This window comes from Melanerpes formicivorus, unplaced genomic scaffold, assembly GCF_026170545.1.
Source record: "Melanerpes formicivorus ecotype bairdi unplaced genomic scaffold, bMelFor1.0.p_v2 SCAF_1, whole genome shotgun sequence".
In the NCBI taxonomy this organism is placed as follows: Eukaryota; Metazoa; Chordata; class Aves; order Piciformes; family Picidae; genus Melanerpes; species Melanerpes formicivorus.
Window position 1 is genome coordinate 67305559 of NW_027142353.1, and position 21397 is coordinate 67326955.

The following is a 21397-nucleotide window of genomic DNA, read 5'->3' on the forward strand; positions in this document are numbered from 1 at the left end:
AACACCCTCAATGCTTGCTTGGGAGAGAGTGTCACTGCCAAAGCTAACCACTGCATTTTGCTATTTATTAAAGAAAACAACCAAATTCCCATGTAACTTACCGAATGAAAGTTCCTGTGACCCCCTTTAGGCCATCCTGCTCTGGCAGGGAGGTTGAACTAAGGATGGAAGGAGGTTGACTTTCTGGAGTGTGCCCAGAGAGGGGCCACAAAGTGGGTGAGGGGTTTGGAGCACGGGCTGTATGAGGAAAGACTGGGGGACCTGGGGTTGCTTGGCCTGGAGAAGAGGAGACTCAGGGGTGACCTTATTGCCGTCTACAACTACCTTAAGGAAGGTTGTGGACAGGCAGAGGTTAGTCTCTTGTCCCAGGCAACCAGCACCAGAACAAGAGGGCACAGTCTCAAGCTGTGCCAGGGGAGGTTTAGGCTGGATGTTAGGAGGAAGTTCTACACAGAGAGAGTGATTGCCCTTTGGAATAGGCTGCCTGAGGAGGTAGTGGAGTCACCATCACTGGAGGTGTTCAGGAGGAGACTTGATAGGGTGCTTGGTTGCATGGTTTAGTTGATTAGGTGGTGTTGGATGATAGGTTGGGCACAATGATCTTGAAGGTCTCTTCCAACCTGGTCTACTCTATTCTAATTGTTTCTTAGGGCTCCCAGCTTAAAAGGAACAGGGGGGAATCCAAATACTATGTGCCAAAATGCATTTCACCTGAAGCAGCTTCTGTCCCTGGTCTCTTGTCTTGTCACCATGGATGGTGGTGAACAGAGAACCTTCATAAAGTGTTTGACACTTTTGCACATGACAGCCTGGTCACCAGATTGGAAAAAGAGCTGTCCAGACAGCACACTTGAAATCTCCCTGTGGGTAACAAGGAGCAGAACTGAGGGGGTTTCTTGGACCTTTGGCATGGTTGGCTGGAGGAGTTCTATATACAATGGGGTAGATAAGGCTGTAAATATCATTCCTGTGTTGATGACAAATCACAAGTAGGTAGCCCCAGGGTGAGGGCACAGATGCAGAATGGTGACTGCAAATAGATTTTTATGTTGAGCCATGCAATCTGATGTTTTTCCTTTGCAAACTACACACTCCTGTGAAGTGCAGCAAAATCTCAGTTTCCAGTTAGAAGAAGACATGAGAGAATGAACACCTTGAAGACATGTGCCCTGGTGTGCAAGAATAGGACTCAATTAGATGCCTTGGATTCAGGAGTGATTGGACTGTCCCTGAGTTTGAATAGTGACCATAGTAGAGGGAGTGTTTCTGCACTCTTGTATCCTCACTTGGACATCATCACTAACTGAGTCTTAGTGAAATAGCTGGTGCAAATCACACCCCCAGACAAGCCTGTTCTTTTGTGACCAGGGACTTCTCAGGATCTCAGGTAGTGATAGGACTAGGGGGAATGGAATGAAGCTGGAGGTGGGGAGGAAGTTCTTCCCCATGAGGATGGTGAAGCCCTGGAATGGGTTGTCCAGGGAGGTGGTTGGGGCCCTGTCCCTGGAGGTGTTTAAGCCCAGGCTGGCTGAGGCTCTGGCCAGGCTGATCTAGTGTGGGGTGTCCCTGCCCATGGCAGGGGGGTTGGAACTGGATGATCCTTGTGGTCCCTTCCAACCGTGACTGATACTATGACCAAAAGAAAAGGTTAAGAGTGAGTGTAGCCTAGACATAGAATTCTATTGATGCTAGACTTGCTTTTTAAAGGGTATAGCTGCTGGCCTGGCTCCTTTAGAATGACCTATTTACCCCAGGTTCTGTCTGAAGAATTGTACTTTGAATGCATGTTGTTATTTTTCTGGTTACTCAGATGCAGTTCTTAATATATTTAATGTTTTCAGTGCCCTACAGATACCAAAGCAACGTTTGGGGTCCACCTTAAAGTAGTAGGAGACTGGACAGGTATGTAGAAAATAAAAAGTCTCTTCAGAGACAAATACCTTTACTCCACCTGTTATCCCTTCCTGGCTTCAGCACAACTGTTCCTTGATTGTGGGGTACTCTTTCTAGAGGCCATTCATGCTTGTTTCCCTAAGTTGTCTTTTATTACATCCTTGGTGCAACCCCTGCTTTGTTCAGGTGTCCATTTCTGTTTGGTTTTCCAGCTACTAACAGAACTTCTGATTGCAATGCAATGCTTTTCAGTCTTCCTCCTTTCTGCCTCTTCTTAGCTTTTTGGGAAGCCTGCTGCCTGGGTGCAGTTGCAGTGCCTCTGTGCCTAGTGGTGTCTGCAGAAATGTTGAAATGTGCAGCTCCCAGATAAGGGGATTTTGAGGCCAGCAGTTTGGATGGCTGCCAGGTTAATTAATGCCTATGGTACCCTGAGATTACAGGTTTCTTTCATGTTCTTCCATACTCTTCCATTGCTCTTTAAATGTCCTCCAGACAAAGGGGTGTAAGCCAGGATTCCCCCCAGAGTAGAATGGTGATTTCCTGCTCCCTCTGACAGTTGTATACTCAAGTGATAGTTGTCATTATTCCTTGGTGACTGGTGTAGCATAGCATTTCCTTGTAAGGAAGAGACATGCACACCACCATCTTCATTTCTCACGAAGAAATGTTTTTCATGTTAATTTGTGTCAGTTTGTGTGCGTTTGGGGAACCAAGTCAATTAAGATTGGAGCCCTATAAGGGATTAGACCAGTTCAGGGAGAGTAAATCCATGTATCTCTTGAACTTGTTGGTCCAGCTGCACACTTGGCTGTGGAAGTCACTGACATGTCAATCGGCAAAAGTTGGCAGGGCAATTATGTGTGCATTTATGGTCCATAAGCAGTCTGATTTTCTGGCTTTGCCTGAAGCTGTCAGCTGCTGAGCTGTCAGCTTGTGGCTTGGACCACTACACTCTGCACTGGGTTAGGAACTGGCTGGAGGGCTGAGCCCAGAGAGTGGTGGTGAATGGTGCCACAGCCAGCTGGCGGCCAGTCACTAGTGGTGTCCCCCAGGGATCAGTGCTGGGCCCTGTGCTCTTTAACATCTTCATTGATGATCTGGATGAGGGGGTCGAGTCAGTCATCAGCAAGTTTGCAGATGACACCAAGTTAGGGGCAGATGTTAGGCAGTTAGAGGGTAGAAAGGTTCTGCAGAGGGACCTCGACTGACTGGACAGATAGGCAGAGTCCAATGGGATGGCATTCAACAAGTCCAAGTGCCGAGTGCTGCACTTTGGCTACGGCAATCCCATGCAGAGCTATAGGCTGGGGTCGGAGTGGCTGAGAGCTGCCAAACAGAGAGGGACCTGGGTGTGCTGATCGACAGCCACCTGAATATGAGCCAGCAGTGTGCCCAGGTGGCCAAGAGGGCTAATCCTGGCCTGTATTAGGAATAGTGTGGCCAGCAGGAGCAGGGAAGTCATTGTGCCCTGTGCTCAGCATTGGTTAGGCTGCACCTTGAGTCCTGTGTCCAGTTCTGGGCCCCTCAGTTTAAGAAGAACATTGAGACACTTGAATGTGTCCAGAGAAGGGCAACAAGGCTGGGGAGAGGTCTGGAGCACAGCCCTGTGAGGAGAGGCTGAGGGAGCTGGGGTTGTTTAGCCTGGAGAAGAGGAGGCTCAGGGGAGAACTCGTTGCCCTCTACAACTACCTGAAAGGTGGTTGTAGCCAGGAGGGGGTTGCTCTCTTCTCCCAGGCAACCAGCACCAGAACAAGAGGACACAGTCTCAAGCTGCGCCAGGGGAAGGTTTAGACTCTAGGTGAGGAGGAAGTTCTTCACCGAGCGAGTCATTCGGCATTGGAATGTGCTGCCCAGGGAGGTGGTGGAGTCACCATCCCTGGAGGTGTTCAAGAGGGGATTGGATGTGGCACTTGGTGCCATGGTCTAGTCATGGGGTCTGTGTTGATAGGTTGTACTCAATGATCCTCGGTCTCTTCCATCCTTAGTTATACTGTGGTACTGTGAAGTATAGGTTGTTGGCCAGACACAGGCAGATTATGGGCCTGATTAGCTTCTGGTCTGCCCCAGTATGACAACTCTTTCATGGACAGGCATCCTTCCTACCTGGGAGAGGACAGTAGGCTACTGGGACAAGTGTGGTGGAGAAGTACTAGCTAAATGAGTTTTCTGGGAGTGGCATCTTGGAAAATCTTCCAATTGCCTCTATGGTATGAATTGCTCTCCATGAGCATTGTAATGTTCTCTCAACTCGGTATCTATACTCTGCATTGAGAGGCAGCTCTGCTTAGGTAGGAGTGTACAGGGTGCAGGACACTGTCACATTACAGACACTATTTCTCATATTAGATTTGCTAAACAGGAATATCTCTCCCAAAGGCAAATGTGCTGTCAAGAAGCAGAGGGCTTACCCAACCCCTTATGTCTCATCTGTACTGTGGAGCCCTGTTCTCACTCAGTCCCTTAAGCCCTGTGACAATTAATGGTCTCTAATCCCCTGACTGTCTGAGGAAGGATTATTATATTTGCCATGTTCCTTTTAATCTTTAAGTGTGCTCTAATGGCTGCTTCTGGAGACAGGATATTGGGCTGGAGGAGGTTTTATGCTATATACTGTCATTTGAGCTCTTCTCACAACCTATTCTCTCAGCCTTTATCCTATTTATTAAAACTCTCTTTTGTAGCACATTTTTTGTGTTCCTGACAGTTTATGCCTGACACCAAAGAGTGCAAAACTTACTTCAGAAAACTCAATTACAAGCCTAAATTAAAGGACATGAGAAGTGTGCTGTGAAATGCAGAGAAGCAGCAGTTAGTTTCAGACATGTCTCCTCTTGTGGGCTGCAGCTCCTGTTGCCTGCATCTGGGAGGAGTGGTAAAGGAACAATTTTGTTCCATAGCTGTAAGGACTTGAAGGGGGATGCAGACTGCTGGCAAACCAATTCTTCAAGGTCAAGTGTCTGAAATTGAGTCTTAATGTGTTGAAAATATACAGTGGGCTCCCTTGTGGCCTTAATGACTAATTTTTAGGTTGAGAAAACAACTGCATGTCAAGGCAGAAGATGAGGGTAGGAGAATTGTCAACTCCTGATAAGAAGTTGCTGCTAATAGAGTCATTTGTTGCCCAGATCCTAGTGCACATCATTTTAGATGTCCAAGAGAAGAAGCTGAAAGAAGTGGCTTCTGAGGAAGGTACTCCAGACACACTTTTTTGCATGGGAGCAGATATTTAGGAGATTGTCAGGCAATTCTGTTCTTTGCTTGTTAAAGAAGTGACAGAAAACAGGTAAGAGGAAGAAACTTCAGAAGTGGTAGTTCTGAAACCTTTGCAACCTAAATAGTAAGTGATGTCTTTCTTGCTCTGCTGACATCAAATGGTGATTCTGAGCTTAGGAAAGCTGAAAGGACCTGCATTTCTCAGAAGCAAGTTGGGATAAAGGCACATCACTCCCTCCCATGATACAGGCAGTGGCAAGCTTTAGGCAAATTTCCAATACAAATCTATGATCTTTGACTTCTCCTCTGTTTTATGGTGGTATTAGTAACTGCATCAGGCTTAGCTTTTACATTCATCACAGAACACACACAGGTACTGCTATTGCTATAGGAGTGCACATTATGGCTGTGTATACCTGAAATACTTCCCCTAGCTCCCTTTGTAGACCTCTGACCAGGTTTTGTGTCTAGTTTAGGATGAGTCAGGCCCCAAGCATGCCTTTTTCTCTTTAGTCAATGTAGAGAGACTCCAGATATAGAACAGAATTAACCAGGTTGGAAAAGACCTTTGAGATCAAGTCCAACCTATCACCCAACACCATCTAATCAACTAAAACATGGCACCAAGTGTCTCATCCAGTCTCTTCCTAAACACTTCCAGTGATGGTGACTCCACCACCTCCCTGGGCAGCACATTCAAAGGGCCAGTCTCTCTTTCTGTGAAGAATTTCTTCCTAACATCCAGCCTAAACCTCCCCTGGTGCAGCTTGAGACTGTGTCCTCTTGTTCTGGTGCTGGTTGCCTGGGAGAAGAGACCAACCCCCACCTGGCTACAACCTCCCTTCAGGGAGTTGTAGAGAGCAATAAAGTCTCCCCTGAGCCTCCTCTTCTCCAGGCTAAGCAACCCCAGCTCCCTCAGCCTCTCCTCACAGGGCTGTGCTCCAGACCCCTCCCCAGCTTTGTTGCCCTTCTCTGGACACCTTCCAGCAACTCAACATCTTTCTTAAACTGAGGAGCCCAGAACTGGACATGGCTACCTCAGAGGTAGTTTAGTTAATGGACAATTAGACGTGGGTTTTCCTTTGTCAAGGTTCCTAATATAATTCTTCCTTTTTTTGCCATGTTTGCTGGTAGTGGAATAAATGCCGCAGACCTCCCTAAAGAATGATTTTGTGATTATGTAATAGCTCTCCTTGTGCTGGTATGTGACTGCTTAAGTCAGCACCTATTGTGCTAACAAGATGTGTTGTCCAGTTGGGGTGGCTCATACTATCAGTGCAATTACTTTATCATATTAACAGAAGTGAAGCCTACAGCTATAGACTGCAGCTTAAACTGCTAAGAAGCAGCTCTTCACAGAAAGAGATTGGCCCTTGGAATGTGCTGCCTGGGGTGGTGGTGGAGTCACCATCACTGGAGGTGTTAGGAAGAGACTGGATGAGGCACTGGGTGCCATGGTTTAGTTGATCAGATGGTGTTGGGGGATAGGTTGGATTGGATGATCTCTCATATCTTTTCCAACCTGGTTAATTCTGTATTCTTACAGCAGCTGATCTGTGGTGATTGCAGACATGAAGCCCTGCAAGTTGGGTTAGCCCTGTGGCTTAGAGCTAAGTTAGTGTGTCTTCTCTGCAGCTGCCTGGCAGTTGTTGCTGCAGAGGTGGTGGATGGCAACCTTAAACCTTACGGTATCACAGTATAACTAACGTTGGAAAGGACCTCGAGGATCATCAAGTCCAACCTATCAACACAGACCTCATGACTAGACCATGGCACCAAGTGCCACGTCCAATCCCATCTTGAACGCCTCCAGGGACGGTGACTCCACCACCTCCCTGGGCAGCACATTCCGATGATGAATGACTCGCTCAGTGAAGAACTTCCTCCTCACCTCGAGTCTAAACCTCACCTGCTGCAGCTTACAGTAACATTGAAATTCGTGCAGGGCTGTCCTTGTGCACTGATCACAGATGGCTTGGCTAATGAGCTGATACTGTTACTAGCCTCCCTTCCAAACAGCCCTTTTGTTCTGCATCTCTTCTGTCTCTGTGATCACCTATTTGTTCTTCAGCTCTGGAAAAGAAACCTCTTGGCTTAGTATTTGCAGAAGGAGTGTTTGAAAGCATTGTTTTTCCCCCCACTTACTGTCTAGTCTGTACTCGGTGTTGTTTATCAGCCTTATGCTTCCTCTGTCCTTGACACTTCTTTAGTTTCAAAGCTGACATTTCATCTGGCACCTCCAGAGGGTAAAAGAGAGGCTATGGGCCATGCCTTGTGTCCAGCCACTTGACAGCAGTGAGGAAACCCCATGGCAGTATATCAAGACAATGTCTCTCGTTCACTAGACAAACTTCAGGGTGCGAGACAGAAAGTGATATTGATGATGCCAAAATGACAGACTTCTGAAGCCCTGCAGCATGCTTTTTGTGGAAAACAAATGCACAGCACTCGGAGGTGTTACGGTGAACTGCATGCTTTAAGGCAATAAAACCTTGCTGTTATGTTGCAGTGTGTTGCTGGAACAAATTGAAGTGGGACTGTGCTTAAAACACTGCTGCTGTTCTGTGCTCCACGGTCGCTTTTATCTTGTAGTAGTAACATTATCCTGCTGTGTGGTTCCATGCATCATAGTATCAGTCAGGGTTGGAAGGGACCACGAGGGTCATCTAGTGCCAACCCCCCTGCCATGGGCAGGGACACCCCACACTAGATCAGCCTGGCCCCAGCCTCGTCCAGCCTGGGCTTAAACACCCCCAGGGACAGGGCCTCAACCACCTCCCTGGACAACCCATTCCAGGGCTTCACCACTCTCATGGGGAAGAACTTCCTCCTCACCTCCAGCCTGAATCTCCCCACCTCCAACTCCATTCCATTCCCCCTAGTCCTATCACTACCTGAGATCCTGAGCAGTCCCTCCTGTAGCCCCCTTCAGATAGTGGAAGGCCACAATTAGGTCACCTTGGAGCCTTCTCTTCTCCAGACTGAACAGCCCCAACTCCCTCAGTCTGTCCTCACAGGAGAGGTGCTCCAGCCCTCTGCTCATCCTCGTGGCCCTTCTCTGAACACCTTCCAGCACCTCCAGATCCCTCTTGTCATAGGGGCTCCAGAACTGGAGGCAGTACTCCAGGTGGGGTCTCCCCAGAGCTGAGCAGAGGGGGAGAATCACCTCCCTTACCCTGCTGGCCACACTTCTCCTGATGCAGCCCAGGATCTGATTGGCTTTGTGGGCTGCAAGTGCACACTGAGACCTCCTGTTGAGCTTCTCCTCCACCAGCACCCCCAAGTCTCTCTCCTCAGGGCTGCTTTCCAGCCTGGATTTGTGCCTGGGATTACCTCTACCCAGATGCAGGACCCTGCCCTTGGTCTTGTTGAACCTCATGTGATCCTAGAGGCACTGACAAATCCTGTCCACTCTTCTGAGCAGCACAGTGTTTACTGTGGGGATACCATAAGAGTGCTTTAATACCACCCCTTGAACCTGAGACTTCTGTTCTATAGGTTGCTAAATGTCATGGCACAAGGACATGTTGATATGTGCATAAGCTCTCCAGCTGGAGCCAGAACAGACAGATCATGGGGTACTGATCTACATCACCCCAGTAAACTCTAGGTCTCCTCAGGGAATACAGTTCTTTGCTTCATTCTGAGAGAATATATGTAGTTGCTAGGTTGTGTAGGAGTCCATTAGTTTGGATCTGATGTGCAGAGGTTTAGATTGGATATTTGGGGGGAAAAGCTTCACTGAAAGGGTTGTGGAGCACTGGAACAGGCTGCCCAGAGAAGTGGTTGAGTCACCATCCCTGGAGGTATTTAAAAGACAGGTAGTGGATGTGGTGCTTGGAGGCATGGTTCAGTGGGGGACTTGGCACAGTCAGGTTTACACTTGGCCTCAATGTTCTTAAAGGTCTTTTCCATGCTGTTCATGTCTGTCAGGTATTGTCACAGTCATTTTTTCTGGAAGGTCCAGTTTTGGAGCAGGAATTTTCAAGGGGGTGAAAACCAAACAATCACAAGAAGGAAAAAACAACAACAATGATTTTCCACTTAAAGGCAATGTGGCATGTGTATGCAAACAGGAATCTTGTTGAGCTCCCTAGGGACTAAAGCTTGAGACAGCTAACAGTACACACCCTGGCTAGCTTATTCTTAAACTGACAACAGTTTTAAGGCAGTTGGGACTTTGGAGTCTGCCTAGGGATGTTTTTGCATGCTATCCAGCAGGAAAACAACATACCTTTTGAGTAGCTCTGAAGGAAGAATGACCTAAGCTTGTTGGGCTGGAAGGTGTTGTCAGACTGTTCAGGTGTATCTAGGTGACTGTGTTAAGCCCTTGCAGCTCTTGGTTTAGAGAATGTCTGAAGCATCCCAAGGCTTGCTATGTGTTTCCATGCTTAGCTGGGATTACCAGCAAGTGTAGGAGCTAACAAAGCAGCAGTGTTTTATTTTCAGTAACCCCAGGGACAGTTTTAGACATATTGAATTAGTGGATCATTCAGTGAATGTGCTACTATAATCTTAGTAGATTTGGATTCAGAGTGGAGGAATGTGTGAAGCAGGAGGTGACAAGAGGGAATAATAAGACTACAAAGTCTGCCTACAGGAGGTGACAAGGTTCTTGCAGGACCACTAAACCTGCTGCTGAGCTGCTTTAAACATACCTAGTCACTGATGGTGAGCAGTTGGTCAACTCTCTTGCTATTTATTACCTCAACTTCTGTTTGGACCTTTTTCATTCTGCAGTAACATGTATTTTGTTGTGTTTACTTAGTCCATCAGATTCCTGGCAGGGTGTAAAGGCATTAATGATGTGGTAGTGTCAGTTGTTCCAGCAAAATCAATGTGTGGTTTTGGAAGCAGAACACAGAGATGGGGTAGATGTGATGTTCCCCTCTTGTTTTATGACTACCAATCTTACACTGTCAGTGAATCCTACTTATGCTTCTGGGAAAGACATCAGAATTGAGTGCTAAAGAGGTTTAATTGTGTTTCTATTGATAGGATTTCAAATAAGTAATAAAAGTAATACTGTTACATTACTGGGAGGTTAAATTGCCTTAACAATGTATTTAGCTGAAGTGTGCAATAAGGAACACTAGTGTTATTCTTCATTGCTATTTCTGGTCATTATTTCTTTCATTTATGACTGCAAACAAGCTCAATAAAAGGCAGGATTAAGAGAATGAAGGAAAAGAACAGATTCAGCTTGCTGGCTTAATACTGAAAGTCCCTTTCTTCTGGTTTAAGAATTTAATGCTGAAGGTGAACATCTGAGTTTTTGGCTCTACACCTGGACTGTTTAACATTAGTTGGACTCTAGCTGACTCAGTACCAAAACCAGTATCAACTTGAGTCAGATCCTGTTTGAAGAGTTGAGTTCTACCTCTACATAGAAACAAGATTTTTTTTGGATGAGAAAATTGGCTTGAAGGAAACTTCATTCTAGTCTGAAGTTCTTTCTTCATGTGTCATCTTATCCTATTATTGAAGGTCAACTTCAACTTCTTTACCTGATTGAGTGAGTCTGGAATATGCAGTGATTATAGAAAGTGACATGGCTGAATGATGTAACTTAATTTTAACCTTAGATCTAATAGGCACAGGGTGTGTGGATGTTGCTGTACTTAGCAACTGGTCCAAGAATGCAAGAGTGAAGGGTTCCTTGCCATGCCTCATACATTTTAAGTTCATGAACTGCAGGCATGAAGCCTGTGGAGTACATTAACATATAGCAGCTGATGGGATCTAAATGATTGTGTGGGGGGAAAGTTCCTCTCTACTTTGAAAATAGAGTCCCAAGATAGAAAAGCTCTGAGATATGTATTTGAGGGGTCCCCTAGGCAAACTTCTGATTTTGTAATCAGTGTTCATATTACGTGTTTGCCTGTTTAAAAGTTGCCTGTTTGACCTTTTTCCTTTTAAGCCTTGCTTAGAGCAGTCCCATTCTTGTGTTAGTCTTTGTACAGCTGCTTCAAGCCATGGATATACAAAATCTGACTGATTTCTTGATGCTTTGTTAAATGTGCTCACACAAGCTCAGGTGTGTAATGATTACTAGAAATGGGAGAGTACACAACAAAAATGACAGCTCCTCATGTGTGCTTCCACAGCCCGGGGGGCAATAGTGAGCTCTCCTAAGTGCCACTCAAGTTCTGCTGAAAAACCCCTACCAAACATCTTGTGGTGCTCATATTTCTGTGAGGCTACTCCCTCAAGAGGCAGAAAGAAAAAGCAGATGCACTTCAGACCTGAAATGATGAGCTACCACAGTTTTAACAATTGCTATGAGGAGCACAAGCCCTATGAGGAGAGCCTGAGGGAGCTGGGGTTGCTTAGCCTGGAAAAGAGGAGGCTCAGGAGAGACCTCATTGCTTTCTACAACTACCTGAAGGGAGGTTGTAGCCAGGTGGGGGTTGGTCTCTTCTCCCAGGCAACCAGCACCAGAACAAGAGGACACAATCTTAAGCTGCTCCAAGGGAGGTTTAGGCTGGATGTTAGTTCTTCACAGAGAGAGATTGGCCATGGGAATGTGCTGCCCAGGGAGGTGGTGGAGTCACCATCACTGGAAGTGATTAAGAAGAAACTGGATGGGGCACTTGGTGCCATGGCTAGATTGAGTAGATGGTGTTGGGTGATAGATTGGACTCAATGATCTTGAAGGTCTTTTCCAACCTGGTTAATTCTATTCTAGTCTAGAAGACTGCCTATCATGCTACCTTCTTGCTCTGTATTCCATGGTCTCTCCTACCTATCTGCTTGTTTATACAGCTGCTGTGTCAAATCTTGGACTGGAAGGGAGAGGGCCCATCACTTGCTCAGGATTTGTTCTGTGCTCAGCAGATACCTCCGTGGGAGTTAATTAAAACTCCCCCAATGCTGCAGATGTCATCATGCTCAAATAACATGGGTGAATACTATTTTCACTCTGTTTTCACAGTATCACAGTATCACCCAGGTTGGAAAGGACCTCGAGGATCATCGAGTCCAACCTGACACCGCAGACCCCATGACTAGACCATGGCACCAAGTGCCACGTCCAATCTCCCCTTGAACGCCTCCAGGGTCGATGACTCAACCACCTCCCTGGGCAACCCGTTCCAATGCCGAATGACTCGCTCGGTGAAGAACTTCCTCCTCACCTCGAGTCTGAACCTCCCCTGGCGCAGCTTGAGACTGTGTCCCCTTGTTCTGGTGCTGGTTGCCTGGGAGAAGAGGCCAACTCCCTCCTGGCTACAACCACCCTTCAGGTAGTTGTAGAGGGCAATAAGGTCACCCCTGAGCCTCCTCTTCTCCAGGCTAAACAATCCCAGCTCCCTCAGCCTCTCCTCATAGGGCTTGTGTTCAAGGCCTCTCACCAGCCTTGTTGCCCTTCTCTGGACACGCTCAAGTGTCTCAATGTCCTTCTTAAACTGAGGACCCCAGAACTGGACACAGTACTCAAGGTGCGGCCTAACCAGAGCAGAGTACAGGGGCACTATGACCTCCCTGCTCCTGCTGGCCACACTATTCCTAATGCAGGCCAGAATGCTATTGGCCCTCCTGGCCACCTGAGCACACTGCTGGCTCATATTCAGGTGGCTGTCGATCAGCACACCCAGGTCCCTCTCTGTCTGGGAGCTCTCCAGCCACTCCGACCCCAGCCTATAGCTCTGCATGGGATTGCCGTAGCCAAAGTGCAGCACTCGGCACTTGGACTTGTTGAAAGCCATCCCATTGGACTCTGCCCATCTGTCCAGTCGGTCGAGGTCCCTCTGCAGAGCCTTTCTACCCTCTAATTGACTAACATCTGCCCCTAACTTTGTGTCATCTGCAAACTTGCTGATGACTGACTCTACCCCTTCATCCAGATCATCGATGAATATGTTGAAGAGGACAGGGCCCAGCACTGATCCCTGGGGGACACCACTGGTGACTGGCCTCCAGCTGGATGTGGCACCGTTCACGACCACTCTCTGGGCCCGGCCCTCCAGCCAGTTCCTAACCCAGCACAGAGTGTAGTGGTCCAATCCACAGGCTGACAGCTTAGTCAGCAGTTTGCTGTGGGGGACGGTGTCAAAGGCCTTGCTGAAGTCTAGGTAGACCACATCCACAGGCCTCCCCACATCCACCAGGCGGGTCACCTGATCATAGAAAGAGATCAGGTTGGAGAGGCAGGATCTGCCCTTCCTGAATCCATGTTGGCTGGACCTGAGCCCTTGGCCATCCTTCAGGTGCGCAGTTATTGCTGCCAGGATAATCTGCTCCATCACTTTCCCTGGCACTGAGGTCAGGCTGACTGGCCTGTAGTTTCCAGGTTCCTCCATCCGACCCTTCTTGTGGATGGGGACCACGTTGGCCAGTTTCCAGTCATCTGGGACCTCACCAGTGAGCCAGGACTGGAGGAAAATGATGGAGAGTGGCCTAGCTAGCACATCCGCCAGCTCTCTCAGCAAATATTTTTCAGCAATATTTTTCACAGAAAATATTTTATATCTGCTTGTTGGCATGATATTAGTGTTGAAGTTCTAGTTAGGAATTTTATATCTCCTTTCCCCAGAGCATGCCAGAATAATCCTAGTGTCCTTGAAATGCTTGACTCGATGCTGAGCATGAGAATGACAACACAAAGTGATTTCATATATAGAAAGATTTTAGTGTAACCCTGAGACAGATAACCAGGCATACTGAAAGACTTGGGGCTCTTAATTCTGGAGAACAGAAGGCTCTGAGGTGACCTAATTGTAGCCTTCTAGTATCTGAAGGGGGCCTAAAAGAAGGCTGGGGAGGGACTTCTCAGGATCTCAGGTAGTGATAGGATTAGGGGGAATGGAATGAAGCTGAAAGTGGGGAGATTGAGGCTGGAGGTGAGGAGGAAGTTCTTCCCCATGAGAGTGGTGAAGCCCTGGAATGGGTTGTCCAGGGAGGTGGTGGGGGCCCCATCCCTGGAGGTGTTTAAGGCCAGGCTGGGTGAGGCTCTGGCCAGCCTGATGGAGTGTGGGGTGTCCCTGCCCATGGCAGGGGGGTTGGAACTAGATGATCTCTGTGGTCCCTTCCAACCCTGACTGATACTACTACTACTGCAGTTCAGTGCTGCATTTTAACAGCTGAGGCAATTTCCAGCTTGAGCAGCTCCAGTCAGTTCCCATAGATTGTCTGAACGGCTCCTTCACTTGTGGTAGAATAGAATTAACCAGGTTGGAAAAGACTTTTGAGCTCGAGTCCAACCTATCACCCAACACCATCTAATCAACTAAACCATGGCACCAAGTACCTCATCCCAGTCTCTTCCTAAACACCTCCAGGGATGGTGACTCCACCACCTCCCTGGGCAGCACATTCCAATGGCCAATCTCTCTTCCTGGGAAGAACTCCTTCCTAACATCCAGCCTAAACCTCCCTTGGTGCAGCTTGAGACTGTGTCCTCTTGTTCTGGTGTTGGGTGCCTGGAAGAAGCAACCAACCCCCACCTGGCTACAACCTCCCTTCAGGGGGTTGTCAAGAACAATGAGATCTCTGAGCCTTCTCTTCTGCAGGCTAAGCAACCCCAGCTCCCTCAGCCTCTCCTCACAAGGCTGTGCTCCAGACGTCTCCCCAGCTTTGTTGCCCTTCTCTGGACACGTTCAAGTGTCTCAATGCCCTTCTTAAATCAAGGGGCTCAGAACTGGACACGGGGCTCAAGGTGTGGCCTCAGCAGTGCTGAGCACAGGGGCACAATGACTTCCCTGCTCCTGCTGGCCACACTGTTCCTGATGCAGGCCAGGATGCCTTTGGCCTTCTTGGCCAACTGGGCACACTGCTGATTCATGTTCAGCTGCTGTCAACCACTACATCTGGGTCCCTTTCTGCCTGTCTGCTCTCTGGCCACTCTGTCCCCAGCCTGTAGTGCTGCCTGGGGTTGTTGTGACCTAAGTGTAGCACCCAGCATTTGGACATTCCAAAACATGAATGGGGTTGTAGCCCTGCCTCTTGTGGTATGCAGAGCAGAGTGTGCTGTGATAGCAAGAAGTGGTACTTCAGTATGAAGATCAGCAGCTGGTGGGCAGTGCTCAGGGGGTGTTTTGTTTCACTGACATCATAACCCACACTTCTGTAGCTCAGGCATGTTCTTGTTCTTCCTCTTTCTTTAAATGAAGTCCTTTTTGCTCAGAACTGGGATGAGGTGACAGAGTTTGTTTCAGAAAAGGATGTCATGATCTGTATATAGCTTGTGACACTTGAAGCAGATCAGACCAAAGCACACTATAATGCAATAATGATCCATAAGAGGTAAGTTTCTGGGGATTTTAAGGGAGAGGTAATATCTTTTATTAGATCAGCTGAAACAGCCAGAAAAAAAAACCCAGGCTGTCTGTCAGGCATGCAGTGCCTTCAGCAGCTTTGACAAAGGGGCAGCAAAGTCAAAGCAAAGAACAGGGAGTGCAGTAACATTCCCTGTTGTTTTTAAAGCATTTTTCCCCTAAGAAATGAAAGTGGTAAAACTGCCTAATAAATAAACAGAAGATGCCTTCCCCCCACCCCACCCTTATTTTTCCCACCCAAAAGTTGACTTACCATCTCCATGAGGAATATTATTTGTTTCTCAGAACATTCATGTGGTCAAAAATACTGTCTGAAGGCAAAAAAAATCACTTGTAAAGGCTCTTTCAACTGCCTCTTAGGATTTGTGTGTCTCCAGCTTGCTTTATCTTCTCTTGGATGGGTTTCCAGTTCAAGGTGTGCTTGCTGTTTGTGCTGTGGTCTCACTCTCTCCTGGAGAGCAAACACACTTGCACATAGCAAATAGCAGTCTATCTGGCAGCTCTGACTGGGGCTGGGATGGACACATGAGAACTCCACTGTGGCTTACATGGAGTGCTGGGTTTTATTTGTGTATACATGCTGACAGACATCCTTACACTTTGGCAGTTGAATGTAGAACAGAATTAACCAGGTTGAAAAGACCTTGGAGATCAAGTCCAGCCTATTACCCAACACCATCTCATCAACTAAACCATGGCACCAAATGCTCATCCAGGCTTTTAAAACACTTCCAGGGATGGGGACTCCACCACCTCCCTGGGCAGCACATTCCAATGGCCAATCTCTCTTTCTGGGAAGAACTTCTTCCTAACATCCATCCTGAACTTCCCTTGGGGCAGCTTGAGACTCTGTCCTCTTGTTCTGGTGCTGGTTGCCTGGGAGAAGAGACCAACCCCTACCTGGCTACAACCTCCCTTCAGGTAGTTGTAGAGAGCAAGAAAGTCTCCCCTGAGCCTCCTCTTCTCCAGGCTAAGCAATCCCAGCTCCCTCAGCCTCTCCTCACAGGGTTGTGCTCCAGACCCCTCCCCAGCTTTGTTGCCTTTCTCTGGGCACATTCCAGCATCTCAACATCTTTCCTGAACTGAGGGCCCCATAACTGGACACAGGACTCGAGGTGTGGCCTAACCAGTGCTGAGTACAGGGGCAGAATGACCTCCCTGCTCCTGCTGGCCACACTGCTCCTGATATGGGCCAGGATGCCATTGGCCTTCTTGGCCACTGCTGACTCATGTTCAGCCTAATGTTTTTTTTTCCCCTGTTTCAGTCTCAATATCCTACCTAAATAACACTTTGAGAATATTTGGTCATCTATAGAGAATAAAACTTGGACAATGCTTTACCCAAAGCATCCTTGAGTTTTCAGTAAATGGAAGGGACCCTGTTCTGTAAGTGTAAGCTCATAAAGCTAAGCAGACAGCCACTGTTTATGACTTCCCTGCAACCAGAACATTTTAAGTTGCTCTGTAGTAAGTATGACCATGAGTAAGGAAGAATGCTTCTCTGCTGGGGAGAGAGCCTGGAGTGTCTGTGGATCCAAATAAGCACACTTGTAGTTCTGTCTGTTGAACAAGGTGGCAGAGGTTGGCATTTATTGAGGTGTGACACACTTTTCAGTATTGAATGGGGATTTTGGGGGGAGGAAGCTTATTCCAGAGATTATTGGCTCTTTTGAGTTTTGCTGAAATGTCTGTTGTGATGATATTGCTGTACTGCTGTCAATAACCTGCTCACCTACAGCTACTGAGAGCCCTCCTTGGGGCTATATGAAATGAAAGTGAATCAGTGGGCAGTTCACACTCTCCATTGCAATAAGCAGTTTGAAGGATTACCATTTCCCTGTAAGTTTAACATATTCCTTTATTCATTAGGCACAGTGTAAGTGCCATTTCCTCAAGCAAAATGCCACTGACTCCCACTCACAGCTTCAAAGATGAAGCTGTGATGCTTTGCCAAGTGGCTGGTGCCAGCTTGACAGCACAGGGCTTTCCCTTAAGGATTTCACTTACACTGTGTCAGCTGGCTGTCTCTTGAGCTTAGCTGTCACTGGCTTGCAAAAAGCAAAAATATATCATTAAAGGAAGACATTTTTTATGATTTCTGATATTTGATGTTTGTATTTTTTAATGGGTTGAGGGGATCATGCTCATTGTGCCCCCTTAGGGTAGAATTAACCAGGTTGGAGAAGACCTTCAAGATCATTGAGTCCAACCTATCTCCCAACACCATCTGATCAACTAAACCATGGCACCCAGCACCCCATCCAGGCTCTTCCTAAACACCTCCAGTGATGGTGACTCCACCACCTCCCTGGGCAGCACATTCCAATGGCCAATCTCTCTTTCTATGAAGAATTCCTTCCTAACACCCAGCCTAAACCTCCCCTGGCACAGCTTGAGACTGTGTCCTCTTGTTCTGGTTGCCTGGGAGAAGAGACTAACCCCCACCTGGCTACAACCTCCCTTCAGGTAGTTGTAGAGAGCAAGAAGGTCTCCCCTGAGCCTCCTCTTCTCCAGGCTAAGCAACCCCAGCTCCCTCAGCCTCTCCTCACAGAGCTGTGCTCCAACCCCCCCCCCCAGCTTTGTTGCCCTTCTCTGGAGACGTTCCAGCAACTCAACCTTATTAACAAGGCAGCCAGATGAAATTTGCTCAGTGCAGTTGCCAAGTAAATCATCATTCTGTTAATCCAGGCATGTATACCATGGTGTGCCATTCCTGCAGCAAGTGGTTTTCATGATTTCTGTGCCCTTTTGTAATGCTGAATTTGTGATGGTACATCAACTCCCTGCTCCAGGCCAGGTGTCTCGAGCTGAGCTGGGTGGTGCTTTTAGGCCATGCCTTTAACATTCAGTTACAGATTTTGAGCAGAAAAGTAGAGAAATGTAAATCAATCATTGTTGGGTGTGAAAAGGAAAACAAAAGATTATTCTAAACAAATTGATTGGGTAAATATCTGGAATAAGAGGAGCTGTGCCATAACAATTCTCTCTTCACTCCTGATCTCTGCTGTTTTGCTTTGTTTGGGAGAGATTAACCTGCTTGCCAGCTGGCCTTGGCTGAGCTGTCTAGTTAAGTCTAACCCACTGCTTTCTCTCTGCTCCTTTTCTCTCTTGAGGCAGTGGAATGATTTCCCTGGTCTCTCATGTTGTTTGCTAACTGTAAATATCTGTACAATACTGTAAATACTCTGTATTTTGTACACAATCATTGCATGCCTTTGTAGAGTGTAGTTCCTGCTTTTAAATACAGCTGCATTTGCTTCTAACTGAGTTGGTCTGTTCTTGTTAATGCTGGGGGGGAAACTTCAGTGCACCACAGGCTGGAACAGCTCTGGCCAGAGGACAGAAGGTAGTTTTTACCCCCAAGGTGTAAATAAAAACACTCACACAGAATTAGAAGTCAAATAGAAATAATAGTTACAAAAGTAAAACAAAGTACAGAAAGGTATTAAGGGGAAAGAGGAGATAGAGATATATCTATATCCTGACCCAGTCCCCCAGCTAGACCTCGCTACAGAGGAGAAAACAGTTCCCATCAGCAAATCCTCCCCCATGCTGTAAGCAAAAGCCATGTTCCCAGAGCAGAGAGTTCTCTCTTAAATAGAGAGATACAGGAAAAGGGAATAGAGTGACAAATTACAATATCCTGTTCCTCCCTCTTAGGACTTTCTAGTCCCCTGGAGGACTTCTGTCTCTCTGGTTTTACAATTAATCCTTAGCTACCAGTCATGAGCTGGTGGTGTAGGTTAAAAGAATCAGAAGACAGATATCTAATGGCAGCTTCTAGGGCTGCCCTTGGCAAAACCACTTTTTCAGAGAACTACATGCAGAACCATGTCTTTACAGTGATGTGAGACACGCTGGGTGGGCACATGAGAACCTCATGAGGTTCCACAAGACCGAGTGCAAAGTCTTGCATCTGGGTTGGGGCAATCCCAAGCACTGATACAGGCTGGGCAGTGACTGGCTTGAGAGCAGTTCTGGAGAAAAGGAGCTGGGGGTGCTGGGGGATGAGAAGCTCAACAGGAGACTGCAGTGAGCACTTGCAGCCCGGGCTCTGGTTGGCTTTCTGGGCTGCATCAAGAGAAGCATAACCAGCAGGGCCAGGGAGGGGACTCTCTCCCTCTACTTCACTCTACTGAGACCCCACCTGGAGCACTCTGTCCAGTTCTGGAGCCCCTGTTACAGGAAGGATCTGGAGGTGCTGGAAGGTGTCCAGAGAAGGGCCACAGGGATGAACAGAGGGCTGGAGCTGCTCTGCTATGAGGACAGACTGAGGGAGTTGGGGCTGTTCAGTCTGGAGAAGAGAAGGCTCTGAGGAGGCCTTATTGTGTCCTTCCAGTATCTGAAGGGGGCTACAGGAAAGCTGGGGAGGGACTTTTTAGGGTGCGAGGGAGTGATAGGTCTAGGGGGGATGGAACAAAACTAGAAATGGGTAGATTGAGATTGGATTCTAGGAATAAGTTCTTCTCCATGAGGGTGGTGAGACACTGGCACAGGTTGCTCAGGGAGGTGGCAGAAGCCTCATCCCTGGAGGTTTTTAAGGCCAGGCTGGATGTGGCTGTGAGCAACCTGATGTAGTGTGAGGTGTCCCTGCCCATGGCAGTGGGGTTGGAACTGTCTGATCCTTGAGGTCCCTTCCAACCCTAACAATTCTGTGATTCTCTGTGTAATCTGAACCACGTTAAACCACTGGTTCTTTGTTCTAGAAAACAGTACTCAATGTAGTAATGCATAGTAACATTTTCCAGTTGTACTCTCCCATTCAAGGCTGGGAGTACTTCTTGAGTAACAAACTTTGGGTCATGTATAAATGTGTCTACTTAGTGTTTACATTCATAGCATCGTGATAGTTGGAAGATGGGGTATAGCAATTGGGTAGGAAAAAACCCTATTTTGTTGGAGACTCTGCAGAAGAGGTAGTGATAAGTTAGGAAATATATGTGGGGCTTTAAAAGAAATTATTAAATGTAAATGAAAGCTACCCAGGCTAGGTTTTATACAGTAATTAGTCAGAGAGTAGGCTGGCTTCAGTTCTCAAGAATCACTTGTCTAATTTAGATCTAAGAAGAAATAACAGAATTGCTCAGAGCAGGGTGAAATTAACCCAAACTTTGGCTATGCTTCCTGATACACTAGAGTGTAGTGTGTTTTATCATCTATCCCTTCAAAAATAAAGAGCAACACAGTATCTAAAGGCTCATTTCATTTGCCAGTCATTCAAATGATTTCCTGCTAAGGTTTTGATACTGTCCTTTGAGAGATGCTGTAAGAGATGGAGCCTCAGATGTGATTAGATCTTTGGTGAAAAATGTGCATTTCATCCCAGTGGATCATCCCCAGCTGACTAGCAAAATCTGTATGGGAAAATAGGATCCAGCTGAGCTCTGATGGCTTTATCCTGTATTATGCTTCAGTGCAACCAGTGCTGGGAGTGCTTATAGAGAACAAGTTGTATATGTTCCCTGAAAGACACAGGCAGCTATAATCACAGGAGAAATGTTTTTTCCTCTGTTTAAAAGACCTGTAGATGCAGTGCTTAGTGACATGGTTTAGTGGTGGTCTTGGCAGTGCTAGGTTAACAGTTGGACTTGGTCTTAAAGCTCTTTTCCAACTTAAATGATTCTCTGATTCTGTATAAATGAAGTCCCTTAATTACCCTTATTTGGAGCCTTGTTACTGTTATTTCTGGCATTTGAGTGTAGCTCCATGGTTGACTGGCCAGATGTTTCCTCCACAGGGTGTCTATCAGTGCTGTTTTGTCCAAGCACTGTCTCTTAAGTATTCAGAGTATTTCAGCTTTCCCTCTGTCCCTCAGCATAGACCCTGAGAACAACTTGTGACCTTCAGTGTAGATTTTCACACAGCTTAGCTGTGAGGAAGTAAAAGTTAATGCGTAATGAGCTTGCTAACATCAGTTAAGCCTCCATGATGAACAACATGATTCACAGCATCAGTTTGAGGAAAGAGGGATCAACAATCTCACTCTTACCTTTTCTTATAAGCTAAAGAGTGAGGGT

At 47.1% G+C, this 21397-nt stretch overlaps 1 protein-coding gene across 1 annotated transcript in view; it reads left to right on the forward strand.

The window, feature by feature from the left end:
* Positions 1 to 21397, forward strand: part of NOX4 (NADPH oxidase 4) — a 131268-nt gene that overhangs the window by 56313 nt on the left and 53558 nt on the right. The window contains exon 12 of the mRNA XM_068145783.1: positions 1842 to 1902. Coding sequence (XP_068001884.1) covers positions 1842 to 1902 — 61 coding nt within the window. The remainder of the gene's footprint in view (positions 1 to 1841; positions 1903 to 21397) is intronic.